This window comes from Solenopsis invicta, chromosome 9, assembly GCF_016802725.1.
Source record: "Solenopsis invicta isolate M01_SB chromosome 9, UNIL_Sinv_3.0, whole genome shotgun sequence".
Taxonomy (NCBI): domain Eukaryota; kingdom Metazoa; phylum Arthropoda; class Insecta; order Hymenoptera; family Formicidae; genus Solenopsis; species Solenopsis invicta.
This window is the reverse complement of record NC_052672.1, coordinates 12,192,274-12,214,909: the sequence shown is the minus strand read 5'-3', so window position 1 is coordinate 12,214,909 and position 22,636 is coordinate 12,192,274. Positions and strand designations below refer to the sequence as shown.

Here is a 22,636-nt window from a genome sequence, read left to right as displayed (position 1 = left end):
CATCTTTTACGCAAAATATATTATTATTAAATGAGATCTACAATTTAAAACATAGATGATTTTTATTTATTATTTTACACTTCTTTGTTTACAATTTTTTTGGAAGTTAAAAGGATTCATAGTTCATTGAGAATGGACAATTTTAGTATAATAATAGTTACATAAAGATCTTAAAATCCTTCGTAAACAAAAATCGTCTATTTTTCAAATGTAGCTATTTTCAGGATATCATGCAGGATAATATTAGTTTCTTTGAAACACGATCCTAACGCATGAGCAGAAAGTGAATATAATGCAAAATCCACCGTGACGAATTCGGGTCAAGCTCAATCTAGTAAAATAAACTAGAATCATTCATGTTGTTGGAAAAGCTTTCGTCTCACGAGGCTGTTCCGCTATCTTTCTCTTCTAATCAATACTGAACATCGCAACAAGTTGCAACGCGGTCGGAAGACGCGAAATAAACACTCTGTTTTGATCTAATATACAACTAAATATATAAATCTTTTTAATATAATTCAGAAATATATTATGAAATAATATGTGGTATGAAATAAAATTATTAAAAAAAAAAAACATGACAAAGCTTTTAACATTTTGATTGATTTTAAAATCGTGAATGGCAATATAATGAGTTTACATACTTCATCTAATTTATTTTTCATTATATTTTTTACGTTGGCTAGAGAGAAATAAAAAATATCTGCGATTGTTTTCTAAAAGGGTAGAAATTTATTAATTCTAAAAAAATATGTTTAAGTTTCCTTCAAAAAGAAATTACAATTTAAGAACGAAAGCTGATTCATTCCAAGCATGAATGTAATTTGCGCTTACATCGAGCTTGAAATCGCGCCGAAGCGATGCCTCGCAGGACTCTTCATCCCCCGTTTCGATCGAGTGGAGTCTCTCGGGCAACGACGTGCGCCTCCTGCGACGTTGAGGACGCCTGCGCGAGAATAACGAGCGATTTCATTCCCGCTCGCGTAGCAGTCCCTCGATAATTGGTAAACGGTTCGATAGATAGGAGCGGTTGCTCGTAATGACCCAGGGGTTTCATTAGCCGAGAAAACTTTCTCGTGTCGATTGAATATGATACATAAAGATACGCGTGGGGTCGCTTCCGCCTCCACCCTTGTGTCGTTGAAGCCGTTTTAGGCCGGAACGGTGCGCGGCGGCGCGGCGTGGCGGTGCCTCGTCCTGCGATTCCGCCACGAGATTTTTCCAGCGTCATTATTGATCCTTGGCGGGGACCGCCGCCGTTTACCTTGCTCCTCGAAACAGCGATACTCGTGGATAGCCAGAATTGGGTCAGGGCTAAGCGAAAGCGTGCCGCGTTCCATTTTCGCGTGGCGTTCTAGGCCCCGCGACAGAGAGTCCTATTTATACTCCTTTCGAAAATACCTCGCTCGGCGCATTCGTGTCCACTTGCGTAATAGCATTTCGTCGTAAATACAGATCGCATATTCCGCGATGTAATATTATAGCGAGAATATATAATAACGTGAACCTTAATTTGGAATATTCAGATCGGAATAGAAAAAAAAGCGTGCACGAGGGAGTGGGGGGGATTTGAAAACTATTAGTAACATAAAACAACATCGATTTATTCAACACAAATACTTGCACGTTATGATAGAGGTTTGTAGTAATGATATAATAATGATAATAATATTCATATATACACGAAATAAGGCACGTTTGATATTATATAATTAAATGCGCGACGGGCGCCGTGTGCGCAGGAAACATGCGTCTCACTTTCTTTTTCCGGCGGTCGCGCGTTAGTCACCGTTTACAATTACTATCAATCGTCTTCGTTTCCTTACGATATGCAACGTCCTTACCAAATGTAGAAAATGTCGTATTATATATAATCTGTATAAACGCGTATTCTCCGTCGATCTGCACTCGCGCTCGCGTCTGCTCGCGTCTGCTCGCGTCGGACCATTAGGAACGAGCTGCGAGAGGCGGAAATTTCTCGCACGCGAGATTATCCGTGACTTGCACAATCACACGCTCCCTAAAAGCTACTCAACTCGTGTGTCTCGTGTCTCGCATTGGCAAAATTGCGGCGTTCGCGAAACTCCGATTAAATCCTAAAATGAGAATCGCTTAGTCGTGTCTAATCAAGCACGCACTCGTACGCGGGCTAGCGCTCGCCGCTCCTCCTCTCCTCTCTCTCTCTCTTTTCTCTTCTGCGAATTCATTTCCGCAAGTCGAACGTGTTTCACGCATTCATACACTAATTACACGCGAAATTACAAAACCCGGGCGCGACGCGACTCTTTAATTTTCATTGCAATTACTAAACATATTACACCCATGTCCACATGGAAAGAATGATTTTGCTGAAGTATTTAAAAATTTAGCTAGATGCGGATCTGAAAATAATTTTGTTCGACTATCGAAATAATTATGGAAGACGTTCATGCAAGGCTGCACGAAATTTTGACATTTTAGCAACCAGTTTGAGCGTCCTATATAATTATTATATATATATATATATATATATATATATATACACACACATACATACTTATTGCATATGTATATAACAAAAATTATTTTCAGATCTACAAGCTGAATTTTTAGAAGCTTTAGAAAAACCTTTCTTTCCGTGTACCAACGTAGAGCAACTTTGATCTCGCTTTAATTGACTCTTTACCTTTTTCTAGTTTCAAGAATTAGAAAAAGAGTAGGTTAAACCGAGATTAAAATAAATCTACTTCGGCAAAAATGGACGTTATTCGGCTGATTTTAACAGAACTACGCACGCTTTTCCACAATTTTCATCAAGAAAAAATTCCACGCAGGATATTTAAATTTCCTTCGCTACATTTCTCCGACATGTGAAATTTTACAATTGCATTTTCAAACGTAACGAAGAAGAGGAGAAAAGGAATAAAATTGCACATTCGTAGAAGAATTAACGATAATAGGCCTTTATAATCGTCGATTTCATTTTTTTTTTTTTTTTCATTTCTGCACCATGTGGTAGTATGTATGATTTTGTTGGCACATAAAAATTATTTTCAAAAATCTGAATATCTGAAGAATTTCACGGGTGAATCTGTTAAACCACACGCGCCCCTAGATTTAAATTAGACCTCTTTCTCATGCGAACATGTCGTAAATTTTTAAACACGTAACTAACAGGTAAAGACTTGTTAATGTATTTTAGATTAAAACCTTATTTCTATACGAAGACTGTATTATTCGCGTTGATTCTCAATCGCGCTCGTATAGTGATATGTAGCTAAAAATGATAAGAAACAATTCGTGTTTCCTCGTAAAAGTGTACCTTTTCACGAAGTATTCGCTAGCAAATTTACACGTCCAACTAATCGCTGATTCACGATCGCGAGTCGTTCGCGGCTGTCGAAAGCGAAGACGATCCGCTCACGATTAATAACTCATACATGTTCACACACTTAGTAACACTCTCTTAGACCTACTTAGGCGGTACTTACGTTCTCTGAACTGGCATCAAGACATTGTATCTTACACGAATGTATTGTACAAACAGAATCAAACGATTCGCGTCCGGAATGTTTTGCTGCTCTTCTCTCCCGCGCTGTCCCTAATTAAAACCTACGCGAGTACCTAAATTAAAAACTAAAAAGAAAATATATTCTCTCTTTGTTCGCCGTCTAGTCTCGGTGAGTCTGGAATGTAGAATTCACCTCCGAAGAGGCAGCAAGAGACTATGAGCGATCGACGAATGCCATCGCGGATGATCGAATCATCGATTAGCGATGTCGATTATGACGTCTGGCAATTACTTTAATTGAATATAAGGAATGATACTGACAGTGATCGGTTGAAATTATTGCATGTCTTCGAAGTAAAATGGATAGTAGAGCAAAATCACTCGTGTCCCTATTGGCGACAGCTTCAGCTTCGAAATACTTCTCGAATATCGAGAAACGCGCGATCAGAAATAACTTGAAGGTAAACCATCTCTGATTATAAGACGCATGCTATCTCGTGAGCCGTTGCGTGAGAACAATGCAAATTATTCAAACGCAACTTGCGTTAAAGGAGCTATAATTCTCCTCGCGTTTTTTCCTCGGACTCTCTCTCTCTCTCTCTCTCTCTCTCTCTCTCTCTCTCTCTCTCGCACATGGCACACCAAGAGTTAGCAGGAGGGCACGACTGCGCACAGATATCGACTAATACGATCTCCTGAAATCATTGCGGTACACGCAACTACATGTTTTCATTACAGTTACGGCAATGCGTGTTCGTCACTTTAACTGCACCGGGGGCTCGTCTTTCCTCCGGTTACAGCGAGCTTAGAATGGGAATATTTTTTTTTCTTTTTGTGAAATTTGGCACTTGACTTTACTAAAGGAGATAACGGCTGCGTTCAGACTCGTCGAAGACATTCTGCAGTTCGTTCTCGATAAAATTGCCGTAACACACGCAGGGAGAAAGAGAAATAATTCGCTACTCGTCATTCAGACGAACAATCGATGATTCGCTCGCAGGGATCGACACGGCGCGTCGTTCCTGTGATAGCATCGAGCATCCCGCTTCCCCTTTAATCCTTCGTGGAAGCGCGAATGATCAGCGAACGAAAGTGACGATCGAGAGCTAATTCGATGGTCGATACGATCACGTTCGTCCACGATCACGTCCGGGCCAATCTCTCGTAATACTCTTAGTACTCTTAGAATTACAACATGAACTCAAATCATAATCGGTTCGAGCGTCAGGCACGGCGCTCGAAACTTATTCTAATTAAATGCAGCTTCTCTCGAGTACAAAATTCTCTAAGTATATTGTCCTTGCAAACGTTTCGTTGCATCGATCGATCTTCCGCTTTATTTTACACACTTCGAGCTCGCCGATGAGATGACGACGATGGACCTTTCGTCCTTTCAACGGTCGTTCCTCGATGAGCATCGAGGAAACGCGTGGAGCTTGAGTCGGACCCAGATCAAGCCGGTCTCCAGCGGTCTTCCGCTGGTAATCGTTTTTGCGATTTCTGACGGAATCCGCCGAGATTTATCTGCCGAAGCGGGTCTTGGCGATCGAGTATCGTTTTCCTGGCAGCCAAGACCCGGCGCGCTCGGGACCGTGACCGCGATTGTGCGAATGACGGCGTGAGAAAGCGCGGTATCACAGCTTCGATGCGTCGTAATTCTCGAAGGACCATCGAAGGACCATCTCTGTCTCGGGGCACTGGACGAGCACTCCTCCATCACCAGTTGCTGCTTGCTCTCCGTGATCGCCAGACACTTGTCGCTGCTACCGTGCCTGATATGATTAGTCTGTAAACAGAGGTACGAAACGACTTAAACTTCCCGTCGAAGAGCAATTTCAATATGTAATCTATGAATAATCGAGGATTCACTGAAATATTTGCTTAGGTGAATTTTTTCTCAACTCTCAATCTCAAGATTCGTTCTCATAGATTAGTGAGAGAATATTTTGTGGACGATCCATCACCTGAGGATTGTAGATCCATTGTTGATTCCCCTTACTTCCGTGGCAAGGATAGAGAATAACGTCGCTGCCGCTGTAGTCCAAGCACGACTCGTCTCGGCGGATTTCGCCCGTCTTGCTGAGCATCCAGTACTGCGACAAACGATCTCGATTAATTCCTCTATAAATCCGACACGGACTTGCCTACGACCAGCGAGATTTTGACAGACGCATTACAAAAAAAAAAAAAAAAATTGTACACACGCGATCAATCAAAAAGAGGGAATTAATTATTTTGAATAAAATTCATATATTAACGCGCGGAAATATTTTGTTGCAAAAATGTGAAAGAATTTAAATAAAATCTCGGTAGTTAATATGTATAAATTCCCCTCGATGTTTTACAGAGCTTCCGCGCCCGCATTATCGCAATCCGTCTGCCGAAACAATGATATTCGCAAAATCGGGGGATCGTAAAACCGCGGCAATGTAAAAACGTAAAATCGTTCGATCCGCGCCCGTTTAATCTGTCGCACTGCGTGCTCGCGGGATGTGAAAATAAGCGTGGCGCGCATCCATCGGTGCATTATTGCAACCACGGGCGCGGATTTTCGCGGTGTTACGGAACCCGGCCGATCGATCGATCGCACACGCGCCGCGCCGCTTGTAAAATAACATGTACCCGATCGTGCGACCAACGGTTATTTACCGCGGGCGATGCACCGGATTGCACGAAGGCGAACGCGCGCGTCAAAGCGATCCGGCGCCCGTAATGAGCTCCGGTCGGCCAAATAATCGAGTCCGGTGGCCCTTAAAATTGCGCTTATCTAACTCCGGATGCCGATTGTCGTTGTTTGCGCAATTTCAGCTACCTGGAATGAAGAGCGGACGACGAACCTAGAGCCGCGTGTGTCGCTCATAAAGAATAATTCCTATGGAATATTCTTCGGGCAATTTCGACTCGACGAATGTCAAAGCGAGAGACGCGAATCCGTTTCAGATAGAACTCAAAATTATAATAAGATGAAATGGCAGAAGTTATTTTAGAAAAAATTATTAGAATCTCGCTTGATACATTTCTGATGATGATTTGTGATGAATTCTTCATACGACAATGATTTTAATTTTTTAATTAAAAAAAATGTTACCTTAAAATTATTATCAAGGATTCATCATAAAATCATCGTCGAAAGTATATCGAGTGAAATCATGATAATTTTTTCTACAAAACAGTATCGTACGTTATTATCAAATTAAAATAAATTGTATTCTTGCTTATATATTAAACAATGATAATCTGATGCACGATTTATCCTCTTTAAAGAATTTGATAATCTTAAATTTCAGCAAATTATATTTTTATTTCAATATTATAATAATCGTCTAAAGAACACAATATGATCGTTTTAATGATAATAGCATTAAAAAATTCTATTTCTTGATTTAAAAATATTGTTACTATTTGTAATATTTTTTTTCTTTTAACTAATGAAAATTATTACCGAATAATAAAAATATATTTTTCTTGATGAAACAATACTTATAAAATTTCTTCATTTAAGGAAATTTAACACTATATATTATTTCATTTTAATATTAAAAATTTCGAAAATAAAGATATTCTCAAAACAGGAATGTCCTCATTTTGCATAAATTACTTCCATTTGATGTTATTGTGATTTTTGTGTTCTACTTGGAATGTCGACGCGTATCGTTATATGAAACCGAGAGAGCTCGTTTCAGGAAATATGTTTAGGAAAAACACAAGAGACGTATGATAACGCGATAAATAAAGGGCGCGAGAGCTGGTCGCGGATCTGCATATATTCGCGCGCGGTCATAATTATCACTAATTTAATACGCGAGCAGGCGCGGAGTACGAATTGGGACTGTGCGGCTGTCAGAACCGTCGGGTCGACAATACGGTTGTTTTGAAGTGCTTTACAAGTATAATTAGGGAATAGTGGGGTACGGGGGATAACGAGAAGCAAGCATTCACCACACACATGTATCATCAAGCGTCGTTAGCCATGCACGACCCGCGTTCCATTCTGCCTGAAACTCTCACTCAAATCAGAGTGTATTATGTCGCGTTGTCTGAAGTATATAATGCAAGTGTGTTACGTGCTATCTGACGCACATCGCTTTGTTACATCTTGCATGCTGTGTACGGAGTAACCGCGTTACTATTTACACATTGTAGAAAAAAAGAAGAAAGAGAACAGGATTTGAAAACGGCCAGCGTCGATATTTGTTCACGTCAGTCCTAAGTAGAACACGAAATTATAATCGGATCAAGATGACATAAAAAAAAACATTTTACTAAAAATCACTAGTATCTCACCTGAAATATTTTTGGCGATCATTTGTGATAAATTTTTGATAAATACGTAAATGATTTTAAAGTAATTTTTTAACCAAAAAATAACTTTATAATATCATTGCCATATCAAGAATTCGTTACAAAATATCGTTAAAAGTGTATCGAGTAAGATCGTTATAATTTTTCTTAAAATGAATTGTATCTGATATCATCTTATTACAATTTTGTGTTCCACCAGAACTTTGTACGATTACAGTGTTGATACCACGCGTTTATACCGTAATCCTCGTGCATGATGATAATTTTACATACAGTAGAGAGATAGATATATATAGAGAGAGGGGTCAGATATACGCATTGTAGTGATCCTGCAAACTGACCACCCGGTGACCGCAACGGCTATCTCTCGCGATGCCCTCACCTTCCATCCGATGATACGATTATTCATCTTCCATCATCCGCGATCACGACTAATCCCGAATCGCCGATGCGCATCCCTTTTCCCGCAGTATACGGGATCGCGACTTTATCAGTGTCACGCGGGCGACGACCGAAAGCGTAATTGCCGTGAAACCGCGGCTTAATTGCGAGGGCAAACAGCTAAATTAAAGCAGCGCTTTACCGGGCTAAGCAAGCACCGTCGACCGATTGTGTTTTTGGTTGTAGCCGATCGCTACGGTTGTTAAATGCCCGCGTTTCAGTATTCGCGCCCGTATTTGTAAATGAAAGACAGAAAAATATCTACACACGTGCGTAGACGCCGCGCTTCATTTCCCGTGCTGGCTTTTAATAACGGACCGCGCGATTTACCGAATGAATGCAAGAAATAAAATAAAGCGCGGATTTTATACTTCTTTCTGTGCTGTATGGACGAGTCTTCGCTTCGAGAGTTGAAGAAAAGATGAAAAAAATAGATAGAACTGTAAAAGTGTCTAACGTGCATGCGTTTTAGAATATTTTACACCTTGATATTCTTGCTCTTGTTCGTGGATTATAGAGGGGGGGGGGCGGCTAAGTCGGTGATTAAATCTAAGCCTACTATATCAATGTGAGAAATGATGATAACACGGTAAGAAACCGTGCCAAAAGGCAGCAATTGGGGTCATCTCACCGAGGGGCAGTAGAGACATGGATTGATGAGCACCTGCACCAGATTAGCGACGCCACTAATCGCGTCGAAACGCGGGGCGATTAGTGCCAAGTTAGCGTGCACGCGAGCGCACATGCGTTCCGAAAAGGATCAGCTTTTACAAGTCGCGTAGATTTACGGCCCCGAAACCAGATATTAGATCAGAGATACACCCGACATCCATCCAACGATCGATTAGGAAAGCTCCGAAAGACCTGATACGACTAATTGTTCGTTAGTCACAAACGAGTCCTGAGAACAATTTGACAATTTATAAAATTGCCGAAAATTCGGCGGCTTCGTGCGTGTACCTGATTGCCGCCTTGACGGTGACAGGGATACATGCCCACCGGCTGATGTAGGTCTTCGGTTTTCCCTGATGAATCTATACACATTCCGCTAGTGATTTGCCGTATCTGCGTTAGAATTCAAAAGAAATTCACACGGTTACTCTGATGCAAATGAAAGATTCGCCGTCGCTCGTCATCCAACGACAATTTCGTGCGAGAGCGCACGATCTTAGCTTTCTTCGCCGCCTGTTCGAGAATCTCCAAGCAGCCGGAAGCGCGAATACACATGGCGTGGAACGAGCGCGCGTGCGATTAGGCACACTCGGTCGTCATTGGGAAAACGATAACGGATCGATAACGCCGATGAGACGGAAACTCGATTTTCTAGTAATTTGGTATGTAGCTTCGATTAGCTTCACAGCGGTATTATGGGACGCACATTTCGAAACGAGCGATCCGTGTACGTTGTTTATTCACGCAGCATTATACGATAATAATTAGACTAAATGCTGGCGGTTCGTAGCGGCTAACAAGCGCTGTTCTGTTGTCGAAAGCCAAAACAATCGGTCTTCATATAGAATGACAATCGGAAAATTTTACACGAACTAAATAGCTATTATTTTGTAATAAAAAAGAAAAAGTCAATAGAATAAACATTTACATTATATTAACGTCTTTTTTATTAGCACAAAAGTTTTGTGCAAAAAAATATTGTCATTTGCTATAAACGAAACAGCAAAAAAACAAATTATTACAGAGTCTCGACAACGTTAATGGCATACTTCGAGATGAAAATCCTAAGCCAATAATAAAATTAATGCTGAAAAATCTCTCTTTATTACTATGCGCGCTATGTTTCAACACGCAAATTTCGAACAACTTGATTGATTAATTTGCAACTTCTCATTTGAAAATTTATAGCTCTAGTATTTTGGTATTAGGATTTTCATATTAAAATGATCTCTCTGAAGTTTGCCATTAACTATATCGCAATAGATAAATCTGGAACACTCTGTATATTCATCATCGCATCGTATTAAATTCATTCATTTATAATTCGATTTATAAATAGAATTAATTGAAATTTGATCACTTCTAGAATCTTCTATTTCTATCACACATATTTGTTTCAACATCGCGACACACAGTGAATCGGAGACCATATAATTTTAGAAATACTTTCAAATATCTATGTTGCAAAATTTCTCATTTTATATCAATATTCTAAAGATCTGCAAGATCTGTGAATTTAAAATTTATTAATATATGTATTTGACAAAAAAAAAAAAAAAACATTTGTGCACCACTTACAGCGTCAACTCCCTATAGTCTGTTGTTTGTTATCAATCTTTTTAACTTTCATGAATTTATATTTTATTATTTTCAATATTCTAGACTTGGTTTCTGGTCATTTTTTGAAGCATTCCAGCTCACTGCGCGGTGTAATAAAGCACGCCACTCTGCAGTGAATATATGTATACTGTCGTGACAAGCATTCGATGTCTCGAAATGTAGTGTCAAACGCGTACTTCCAAACGCCAGAGACAGTGAGGAAAACTTTGAAGCCAAACAATCAAGTAAAAATGAAACCAAATACAACAAAAATCGCGTTTCCGTTTTGAACTTTGAGAACATTAGTCAGCGCCAGCAGTTTCACACATCAAGCATAGGCAGGGACAATGTGTTTTGTGGTCAAGGAAATTTTGGGGGTTGGACGCTTATTGTACCTGATTTCCACCCTGTCGATGACAGGGATACAGTCCGCACGGTTTGTGCAAATCGGCCTTGCGAGCGGGCGAGTCCAGACAGGTGTTACCGCCCTCGCCGAGATTTCGGACCTGTTTGTTGTTAGTAATTTTTTCGGACATTAGCGTGTATCCGTCGTACCGTTAGTAATACCCAAAAATATATGTACATATTAATAAACAGATTACTCAGAAAGAAAGTAACGTCAACGACGTCCCATTTGGACATTTCTATTTTGCATTTTTGTTATTTACTTCGACTTGACATTTCATCATGGAACTTTGGAATTAAAATGGAAAATTATTCTCGATCGAATTAATTAAACGCGAATGGGTATTAGCGCAGTTCGAAATGTCAATGCAATTTCGCTGACGTTCTACTTTATTTTAAGACCAGAGTGTAAAAATACACCCAACGATGCGCATTACTCTATACCTGTAAGACAATATCATTGGATTATTTCATTATTATTTAATAAGATTTTATGATATGAATTGGATTATTATTAAAAGGCCGCATTTTCGCGCTGCCTCTGGTAACGAGATTCGTTGATTCGATCCTTCGCTAGAATTCTGAAACAGGATATGAAAAGGCGAAAAAGTCACGCTTCTCGTTGCGCAATGATCCTCTTTTTTTCATGCACAGATTCTGCAGCATGTCTGGAAAAGCGGGGACCGCGCAGACCGCGGATTGCGTTCTCCATTTTTCAAATAGACGGAAACAAATTGAAAATGAGGTCTGCTCGTATTTCGTTCGGTCCGACGCGTGTGTTTGCAACCGAACCGTACGGCATATATGTGTGTGTATGTGTGTGTGTGTGTGTGTGTGTACGTATGTATGAGTAAAAATATATGTATGCATGTATGTGCGCACATGTGGCTGCGTGTAACAGCAGGTGCATTCAGTTACGGCGCTCGGTCAGCAGTCCTGATTTCGCTGCATGCAAGAATTCTGTGGTCGTTGCAGTTTCAACGTGAACATCTTTATTCCCTACCCCCTCCCCCATCCCCCATCCCGCCCATCCCCTGTCCCCTCGTCTTCATCCTCGTAGGAGTCGTCCTCGTTGTCGGCATCCGACTCGTCGTCGGCCGACTGGAATAAAAACTCGTGATTTATACAACCCGGGGTATCCTGGAGGTCGATAAAATTTCCAAAGCTTCTGCTCCGCCGGCATTATAAAAGGTGATTCGAAGGCTCTTAGTGAACTCAATGAGAAATGTGATCTGGTATTTAGACAACTTTACGATCCTAAACTCGGAGAGTTGGAGCTCAGAGGAATATAATATCGCGAAAAGTCACGTATTTCGGACATTTTCTGAATTTCATACCTCGTTATTCCATAATCCGAAAAAGAACGCGTCTCCTTCAGTTTTACTCCAGTAAATCCCTTCATTCATACGTGAGTAAGAGAAAAAAGGATAAATCTTACTGACGTTAACAACGATTTTTCAAGAATATTTCTACGAAGATTACAGCAAGCATTGCATGCAGAGATATTACGAATGCCTTATTAAAAATCATATCGTGGGATGTGGGATCGATGCGAGATTGCGAGGGTTAAACAAAACCGCGCGGCGCCGCGGTCGCGTCGCGTTTTTATGATTCCACGCGGTTTTGCATAGGAAATCCATGCAGTTCGCGTAGAAACGACTCAAAAATCGCGGTATACCCCCCGGAGAAATATACGCCCACCCCGCGCACGTACGTAGGAACGTGCGCATCCGAAATTATTCACGTCGTGTACGATTTCTGGACCGTCGTAGAGCCGTGTGAACTATAAATCCGGTCATCCCTCTTCCTCCCGCGCGATAGGGAGGCCAAGCGTGATTTAGCCGGTTCTACGGAAGCAAATAAAAAGTAAAAAGAGGAGAGAGGGAGAGACATAGAGTAAAGGGCAACAGGGGTGAGAAATCCGGACGGAGGACAGTGAGAACATAAGTTTCGCCCCGACGTACGAATGGGATTGTTATTTTGTGTGCGGTGCGACAATGAAGTCCGAAATTCTCGTCGCACATAGATTTCGTTATTTTGAAACTTTGAATGGGTATTGGTGGAAACGGCGACGAATGCATCAGAATATTCGAATCCCGAAAAACTTATTTGAAAAAAAAAAATACTGGAATTTTTTAATCAAGCCAAATTATTTAGCTCGAAACATGCGCATTTATTCGGAAATTCTATGTTTGGTTCTATGCAGATGAGTATTGATTATTTGGTATCGTTACATGTAAGTTCTGGTTTTTTTTTTGGCATATTTTAGTACCTTCAAAAATTTCAGAACTCCTGGAGCTTAGTAAGAGTCACATTAAATAACAAAAATTCTTAGAATTTAATGTGATTCACATTAGATAAATAATAATAATCGAAAGTAAAGCAACTCAAGCGATCGCTGGATCTCTTCGAGTCTGGATTAAAAAAAAAAAGTGGGCCGCTATTCATGATTTTACGAGAAAATAAGCTCACACGTACTCCTTATTTTCCGAACAAAGCGTGCCGATGTTCTCGACAACAACGTAGCACCAGCGTAGGAGAACGAATGGTTGCGTGCGGATAATCCAGGATCGGCAAAAACGATTCAGTTCTACCGACACGCCGTGCAAACTTAAGCGGCGAAATTGTTGTTTCGTGTGTGGCACGAACCGCATTCCAAAGTGCGCGGCCGCGTAAATGCTACTTCGCGAAAATGCGCACCCATCCCTTATACATTCCTCCTTTTTCCGTCGCTTTTTCCGCGGTGCTTCCTTTTAGTTTCCCTATTCCGCCCACTCGTGAATGCCGGTGTCAGTGCGCCTGGACAGAGAAAGAAAAGAAGGGAAAAAAAAGGAGAGAAAAAGAAAAAGAGTGAAATGCATTCCTTGCCTTATCCCGGGGAAAACGTGAGTGGATCGCAACAAACGACAAGGCAGGCATTGGGCGAACAGGGCTGAAGTAAAAAGCTGCGGGGCAGGGGAGGAGGAGGAGGAGATTGGTCGATAGTATCCGGAGTCCCCCCCCCTCCCCCCAAACTATTTCGGATTCCGTTGCTTTTTATTATCATGTTCGATCGGAATATTGCCTTCGCGCGGCGGAACGCGTGTACATACCGTGTGTCATGTCGGTAGTGCCATGAAATTGTGATTCGCGAGAACCATGGTGGTGCGCCATGACCGGCAGCTTTTGTCTCGCGAACAACGCGACGGAGTACCACGATTTGTGCGCGTGAATATGTGCGTACGAAACACCGTGCGAGCATGTATCTCAATGCTGTTCTGTCCTTCTCGACAAACATATCGCGCGCAAAATGGGACGCAATGAAATATAGAGAAGCATAATCCGCTTTAGCTCTTAATTCCTCCAAGTATTACACGCTGAAAATTATATAGCGAGTGACAAAAATGAATTGCATAATCGATACAGAGTCTAGTTCTAATGTAATGTATTATGTAATTTGTAATGGTAAAGAAAATTTTGGACCATGCTCCATTTTTCAAGTTAAAGCTCAGATGTTGAGCAATGAAAATCTAATGAGCTACATACGTCGTTTTGAAATTATCTTTTCATGCTGAAAAATGACAATTTAGTAAATCAGAAACGTACATGTCTTGTTTCATAATGTAATGATAATCGAGATTCAATACATATCATTTTTGTTATTCTAATTTCTTTTTTGCTCATAGGTAGACCTTACTCATTTGTTGATTTGCGTTTGCTTAGATCGAGCGTGACTTTCCTTTTATTTTGTTCAATTTATTTATTTGAAATTACTTTTCTATTAAAAAAATATATCATAAATATATAAATAAGACTTATGTATCAAAAAAAGGCAGCCGTGCGCAAATAACTGTCACTGTTTTTCTAAAATAGATACTTTTGGGCAAGGTGAAGAGAATTAGCATAAATGCATGAACGCGATATTTAAAATATTTATTTTAAAATTAAATATCAATTTTAATTTCTTTATAATGTGAAATATTGACACATACATATATTAAAAATAAAAATAAAAATTAAATATCCCACTGTATGACGGGAGCTAATATTTGCCTCTCGAATTGTAGTTGTCAATAGACTAATAATTTCGCGAATTATATGTCATTCTGTATTATCGAGCAGGGCATTTGTCGTCGGACGACGCATCACTTTCGTATTAATAAAAGCTGAAATATTTCTTCGATAAGGGAGCAACGAGACGCGCGCTCGAAACTTACCCAGAATTTCCGGTACAGCGAACTTTAGTGCGCCCGGTTATCTTGTACGGTGTGCGCTGGAGATAGGCGCGGAGGACGAAGATGATCCCGATACGAGAAATTCAAGTGAAGTGTGAAGATAACGAGACGGGCACGGGCGTGAAAAAGAGAGACGGGCCGAGGTGAGAAAGAGCGCGCGCGGAGGGTAGACAGAGATAAATGAGGGTAAGTGGGATGGGCGCGAGCACGAAATATTTGAGTCGCGTGACACTGTGACGCCTGTAATGCAAGCCGAGGTTTAACCCCCGCCGGGAAACGCTACGATTCTCTGCACAGGGTTGGAAAGGGGGCGGGGTTGGATGATAGAATGTATTATTCAATAACGCGATTAACCGAGTGTCGTATCACGGAATATCCGTACGCGCAACAGATAACATTGTAATAATAAAGTTATTGAGAAAGATGATCAGAATTATATGAAATCGATTTAACGAAATTAGACCGCACAACGACAGGGACGATTAAACGCATCGTTCGTTCAGGAACGACGTATCGTCGGAGGAAATAAATTTAAATCTCGCTCTATATCTATTTTTGTTGAGCTCCCGAAATGACGCGTCCTACTTGAGGTCCGCATTTTCTCCTAGTAAAAACTCCGAGGAGGGAAAAAAAGGTTTTACGCTACAAGCGTTTTACTTTCTTCGCGACTGCGTTGAACATTGTGTTAAACACCAGTGCACCGGTTGGCGGGTTAATGCACTGTTGGCTTATGATAAAATTAAAGGAACAAAAGGAAATTGGGAGGAAAGTGAGAGAGGAAGAATGATGAAGTATGAAATATTCGTGTCGCGTGACGCTGCAATTTATCCGTTGGTGCAACGTCGTTAATACCAGTGCCTACGTACCGTGACTTTGTCACGGAGCGGCACGCTGCATGTGAGAAGAGAGTAACGTGTAACGATCCGCGTGGAAACGCAAGGTACACAAAGCCGGGAAGGCGGATTTATTCTCCCCGACAACGTTTGCAATCATTTCGCAATTACGAATGCAGCAGAACGGCGGAGTGACGCGCGGGCGGCTAACGCGGCGAAAATAAATTGTGAAATAACTAACAGTCTGCGCCCTACAATCGCGTACATATCGGGACGAATTGATTAATAAAACACGTCAACAATATCGGCGACGACGAGACGCCGATAAAAGATTGATTAAACGCGCAGAATCGGTTACTGGGACTGGAAACAGCCGTAAATAAATCATGCGTGGATAAATGGCGTGAATAAATTTCTACATTCACCGAGAGGAAACCGATTACGCGATTATACAAATTTGTTATATAAGTTTCCATTAGCATTAAACTAAATGAAATAATGAAGAATTTATGTATTCTATTCGTTCTCTTGTAAGCGAACGTAACGATTTCGATTAACCATGCCTCTATGTGTAACGGCGACAATATCGTTGTGTGGCCAACTCCGACAATCATTCCGCAATTACGGATGTGCCAAGACAGAATACAGCGAAAGGAGGAAGAGGGGGTAGGTGGAAACGGAAGTAGAGGGAGGGGGACAACATGACGGAAATAAATCTCCGCGTGATTGATCGTTTGCCATGAATCGCGCGCCCGAGCGATATTAATGCACTATCAGTCGTGACAGGTTTGCGCGGATGGCTCGCGTGTACCGCGCGTGTAGCTTTGACGAGTTTGTCGCTCGTCGCCTCTGCCCGATATTTATGCGCTCGTTTTTTCGCAGCGAAACGAGGGTTACGAGAAAAAAAAAGAGCAGAGCAGGCGCCGCCGTCTGAAATTTCGCGCTTCGCGATGCAACCGCGCGTTTGCTACTGCATCCCCGTTTCTCCTTCTTCATTCGTTCGTCCTCTCGCTCCTAGGGTGCCGATGAGTCCCGGAATATGGAGCACGACAACCGACGACGCGACGGCACTATCGTGAAATCTGCCGCAGCGTAGCGGCGCAGCGTAGAAAACGCTCTAATTCCCAATTGATTAATAAAGTTTCGCGACTTTTTTTTTACCTTATCTTTTATCCTTCATTCAGAGACGCGTTTAAAAAATTAAGGTCGCAACGTATCTTTTCTTTCTGGTTTGAAAAACCAAATTAGTGTAATGGTTAAAAAAAAAAGAGAGAAACAGATTTCCAATTAAAATTATTAACTTATGAAACGTAATTAAAGTAATTTATAATTACGTTTCAAAATATAATTATTTTTACCGATGAAAAAATCTGATGAGTGTTTAATTAGTTCCAAACTTCCGAATTATTTCCCGCTTGTTCCGCTTTCAACGTGACTTTCAACTGTATACGTGTGTGTATTCAACTCTAAATTTTAAAAGAAACATTGCGTTTAACATCAACGTGAGGTGAGGATCAGGTGCAACGAAGGTGCTCGAAGAAAAATTTCCGAATTGCTTTTACGGAGGAGCGAAAGACAACTTTACCTTCGCAGTAAAGAGGATTTGCTTTGTAATCAAGCTGCACATTGGCAAAACCGACCGCGCTGCGTAGCCTAAGAATCCATAATATCGATCTGCGGGAATCGATTTCCGATTAGATATCGGACAAGCCTCCATCCGCGATCTGGTCGCGATTGCCCCGACCACGTTTCACATTGTTTCGCAATCAAAGCGGCATGTTTCCAGTGTCGCGAGCTTGTCGACATCGATCAACGCCTCCTGCTGCTAATATTCAAGCTCGAGGAGAAATGCGTATAATTAATCGAGGAGCAAAATTTTATCGCTTCACTCTAATTTGCCGAAATTGCTTTTGTAAAATAATGAGGTGTTCACAAATGAGGTGAACGATAATACCACTTTTCACCATGTGTCAGAAAATATAATTACCAGCGAATAGATAGAGAAAATATTCGCGGCTTATACAGAAAACATTATGAAAGAAGAATAATTTTACTCTTTTTTCGGTGACGCTATCTGTCTGACTACATTTCCTTTCACGAAGAGCCTTCGAATGTCGTAATCCGACACCTTGATGGATCAAAGCCACGACAACGTCGTTAAAGGAGGAACCGGTCGTTCTCTCATCGTTTCCGCTTCCCCTTCTTTCATTCCGGTTGGTGGTATTTCCCGCGTAATGTCAGCAGTCGCTAAAAAAAGCGTTCAAGAGGAGAATGTGGAATAGTCTTACCTCTCCAGAGGCGACCGCTTCGCCCGGAATGAAGAGTTCCGGGTAAACGTTGTCCAGGTACCACTTGAACGACTTGCACCCCAGTTTCTTCCTAAGAGCTTTTCGCTCCGATACGTCGCCATAGTTCCCCTGCAAAAGTTCCGTGTGTAGTCAGAACATGATTACGAAATAGAGACGAAAAATATTCCGAGATGAAAATCGCGCAGATGTTAAAATAAAAATAAAAATTATAAAATAAAATTATGTAAAAATAATAATTTAAAAATTTACAAAAATAAAAGGTCAAGGTAAAAGGATAATTAAAGATTAATCATGGACTAAAAATTAATCGGGATGAAATGAATTTACGATTCGTAGGAGATTTTTATTTCTCCTTTAGGATAGAAGAAATTCATTAAAAATTTTTAAAAATTCTATTTCAAATTAAACCATGCAACAACGGAATCGATAATACAAAGTCTCTTTACAATAATAATTGCTTTTCCACAGAATAAAATTTTAATTCTGCGTCTAACCCAACGTTGATGTTACTACTGCGAACGTTTTCTTACGCCTAAGGATAGGAGTAAACAGAGAGCGATTTATCTCATTATATTATGAAGCCATCCGTGAGAACGACATCCTCGATAGATTCGATCATTACATAGAGCGACGTGCTTACGGAAGCGATTTATTCTCTACGCTTCGATTTATCTCGCCGATTGGATCTCGGTAGGAGAGCAGGGGCGGACAAGCATCAAGGATAAATGACAGATCGTTATAGAGAGGGGACGAAAGAAACGTCCTTCAGAAGAGAGAGGACATGCGCGCGAGCCTTAAGGGCACTTGGCACGTTTATGGCCCTTTTTTACGACGAGTCTTGGTCTACGATCCTCTCCATCATCGGCCACCTTTATCGTTATCCTTCATCCCATCCCAACCAACCCATTCAGCCAATGTTTACGAGAAACTTGGATTAAAGAAACACATTCGATGGTTTACCAACACATGTCGTGGGCAAGAAACGAGATGTTTAGCGCTCACGATATCAAAAGTAATTTATCACTAATCATCTGTTCTGCGACAGAGAGCTAAAACTCGGTCTAACCTTCAAACATGGGTTTTCTCGTGTAATCGCTCCTGCTTTTTTGCTGTATCTATGCAAATATCGCAATGCTGAACGTACTCTTCATTTTCATTCAATTATGTAAAATCTTTCTCGTATTTTACTTCTCCCAAGTTCTTACGTTGATCTTCCTAGAGATAACGCGCTACTTTGATTACTCCCGCGTTGCATTTTGACGAGGGGTCGTATACGAAAGGAAAGTTACGTGCGAGAGGGTGCACAAGTACTCACCTTGTCGTGACCTATCCTCTGATAGTAGTACTTGGCGTACTCATCCAGCCACACTTCGCTCAGCCTTATGCTGTTCCTCTTGAGCACGTTCACGCCGCTGCGCCACTTGTAAGGCGAACGTTTCCTGAAGATGTGACCCACGTGCGAGCAGGGCACGATTTCCAGAGTGCCTGCGAGCGCGTCGAGTTATTGGATTAACGTTTTCGTTCGGCCGTATTACGTTTGTACGTTGCCGACTAATTCCGAGAATCGCGTAAATGCAAAGTAAAGCGAGTAAAGCACGAAAACAAACATAAAATATTTGTATAAAAATATGGAAGCGCGCAATTTTTTTTTTTAATAAAGAACGACAAAAATAATATCTAATAAATCAATACGTGAAAAGAAAATATTTTGTGCCGAGAGCGAAATAAAAAAAAAGATGGAGAATTTTTTCGCACTTGTACTTGAAAAAGATTTAGAACTTCAGTTTCCTAAATTGACGAGGAGACAGCGCTTATTTAATCTACACTTCGAACTTACCTCCGCACATCCAGGTTTTAAATGATAACTCAAGATTCTCGCCGCCCCAGATGTCGAAGCCGCTGTCGTACGTGCCGATCCGTTCGAAGAATGCCCGATCTATCGAAAAGAGGCCGCCAGCCATCGTTGGCGACCAAACGGGTTCGGCCGGGTTTTTGTGCCTCTTTCTCTCCCTCTCTGGCACCGCGTGCCAATTGAACTTGTTAACAAATGTTAATACAATGTCAGAAATCCGCCCATAAATAAGCTCTCAGAATTTAATCACAAATTATTACAAATTAATGTAACTGTAAAATAGAAGCATTAAAAAAAATTGTTTAGTAGACTCTCGTCAGTGCGTTTAGAGAAAAATAGATATGTAAAATTCTTTCTATACAATATAATGAATGTAAGGTGTCTTCTAAGTTGCAGTGCGCCAATTTCTTCCTGCGTAAACAATTAGTCTAGTGTCGAGCTGTCGCGTGCGAAAATCAATTGCATTCCGCTAAGACAGACGTATTCTCTACCGTTTGCCGACGCTCGCGAGAGAGCGGCGTGAAGATTTCGTTTACCTGGAGATTCCAATCGAATCCACCGACATTTACGCCACCCGAGTCGCGCCAGTGGTATTCCAGGGTGGTGTCGTCTATAACATCGATCACCGGACAAACTACCGTCGTCGGATCACGCGCGATCCGATCCAGAAGAGGTTCCAGCCAGCCCTCGGTACATTCGCAATGGCTATCCAGGTACGTGAGTACCGGCGCTTTGGCCGCCGCGGCGCCCAACAGCCGCGCCCTGATAAGACCCTCTCGTTTATTTGCCCTGATAATTCTCACCTTCGGATAATTCATCATGTAGTCCTCCAGCTGACGCTTGAGATGAGCTGCGGAATGAATTTTTCGTCATTCGCCGTTTCATCTAACTTTCGGCAAAACAAGAAATAATAGCAAGATATCGCGACGCGTAATATTATAAAAATATGTATCTAAATATTTCTATATATATTTATCGATTCTGTGCTGTGTGTCCTACGTCATTATAATTAGATGAATGCAGCGTTTGTCGCGGCATTGTCGTTCTACCTTAACCCTAGTATTTTACATACTTTTTGTAGGAAACGTCGGCGTTTAATATTAAACGGCTGCATAATTCATGGCATAATCTCGTAATACATGACGTAGCGTTATTGACGGAACTTGTCGTCTTTAATATCAGGATTTGCTCGAATATTAATCTCGCGGGACCTGCAGGTTTTGTCTCAATACCGTTGTTTGCGCTAGACCTCCGTCGATTTAGAATATAAGTTGCCCGCAGGATCTGTGCTTCGGCGAAGGATACATGCAACAAAGCCACGCAAACGTATCCGTTTCTCTTAGGTTTCTCTAACGTCGATCACGTCCTTAATGTCAGATTACGGTTTATTTACGATGTCATTCGCAAGCTGTTGCGGCAACAACAATCACCTTTCTTGTCGTAGATTCATTTCCAATTTACAATCAATTTAATCGTATGCTAGATAGAAATAACGATAATCCCGTGTAATGGCGTTTTCCCTATATATATGCGGGTTATTAACATTTTATCGTCGATCTGGTAAAAAAGTATATAGCCACAATATAACTGCTTATGGTTCTAATAAAGATTGTGTACGCCAGACCCTTAATGCACCATTAAAGTATCCTAACGATCGAATACAAAAAGGGGACAAGGTGTACAAAACTTTATATTTGAAGGCTTGTTTAATAGGAAAATAATAGGTAACTTTAGTTCAAGTTGTAATGAGTATTGGAATCATTACCAGTACCGTTATTACTGTTCGATTAAAAGAAAATTAATCGCCCCGTAGCACTTAATCATTTTCTTATTTCTTGCGCCCGAATACACATAAATCTCGAGTGAAACAAAAATGGTACTGCCATGAAAGGCTTTAATCGCTATTTGAGACTTGAACGTTTCGAGGTCTCGGTCTGTTATCTCGCGTTATTTCTGACAATCGTAAGCGAAATGTAGATTTACGACGCGAATCCTACTGTAGTTACGGATCGCCGGGCAGCAATTAGCAGATATTCGTGATTTATTCTCCGTTAGGATGGCTTTATGAGGGACCGTGCCACTAATCCTAAGCCTCTGCCCTGTAAGCTCGGTTAACTATGGATGGTATAATGGGATTCCACGGATCAACGTGTTTCGTGCAAGCGCAATGATTACCGGACGAGACGCCGGCTTGATTTTATGCACCCTTTCGTTGAGCCGCGCGCCTGATGAGCTCTAATACAAAATCGTCATGCTCGACGTACTCTCGTTTCCATCCGGGTTATCTTCAACCGTTCCGTATTCCGTATCGATTCGCGAAAAGAATTTCTTCGTACCTCTCGCGCCGAGATAGGAAAAATACAGGAATCGCTGTAGTCGGATCTCGCCGGTAGTCACGAATCGAGAAAATGTTCCTTCTCAAAGTGTATTGAGCGAGGCGAGCTATATACTCGTTAGCTGCACTCGAACGAGAAGAGATGGACCGTAAGAGATCAGAGATCAGACATTTAATGCACGCG

At 41.2% G+C, this 22,636-nt stretch overlaps 1 protein-coding gene across 1 annotated transcript in view; it reads right to left on the bottom strand.

Moving 5' to 3' along the window:
* Positions 1-4,888: 4,888 nt before the first annotated feature.
* LOC105198047 (putative polypeptide N-acetylgalactosaminyltransferase 9) overlaps positions 4,889-22,636 on the bottom strand; it is a 197,252-nt gene continuing 179,504 nt past the window's right edge. Inside the window, 8 exon segments of the mRNA XM_026134663.2 lie at positions 4,889-5,172; positions 5,175-5,276; positions 5,455-5,583; positions 9,194-9,298; positions 18,245-18,373; positions 19,581-19,750; positions 20,103-20,301; positions 20,654-20,967. Of these exon segments, the coding sequence (XP_025990448.2) occupies positions 5,125-5,172; positions 5,175-5,276; positions 5,455-5,583; positions 9,194-9,298; positions 18,245-18,373; positions 19,581-19,750; positions 20,103-20,301; positions 20,654-20,967 (1,196 nt within the window). The 3' untranslated portion in view covers positions 4,889-5,124.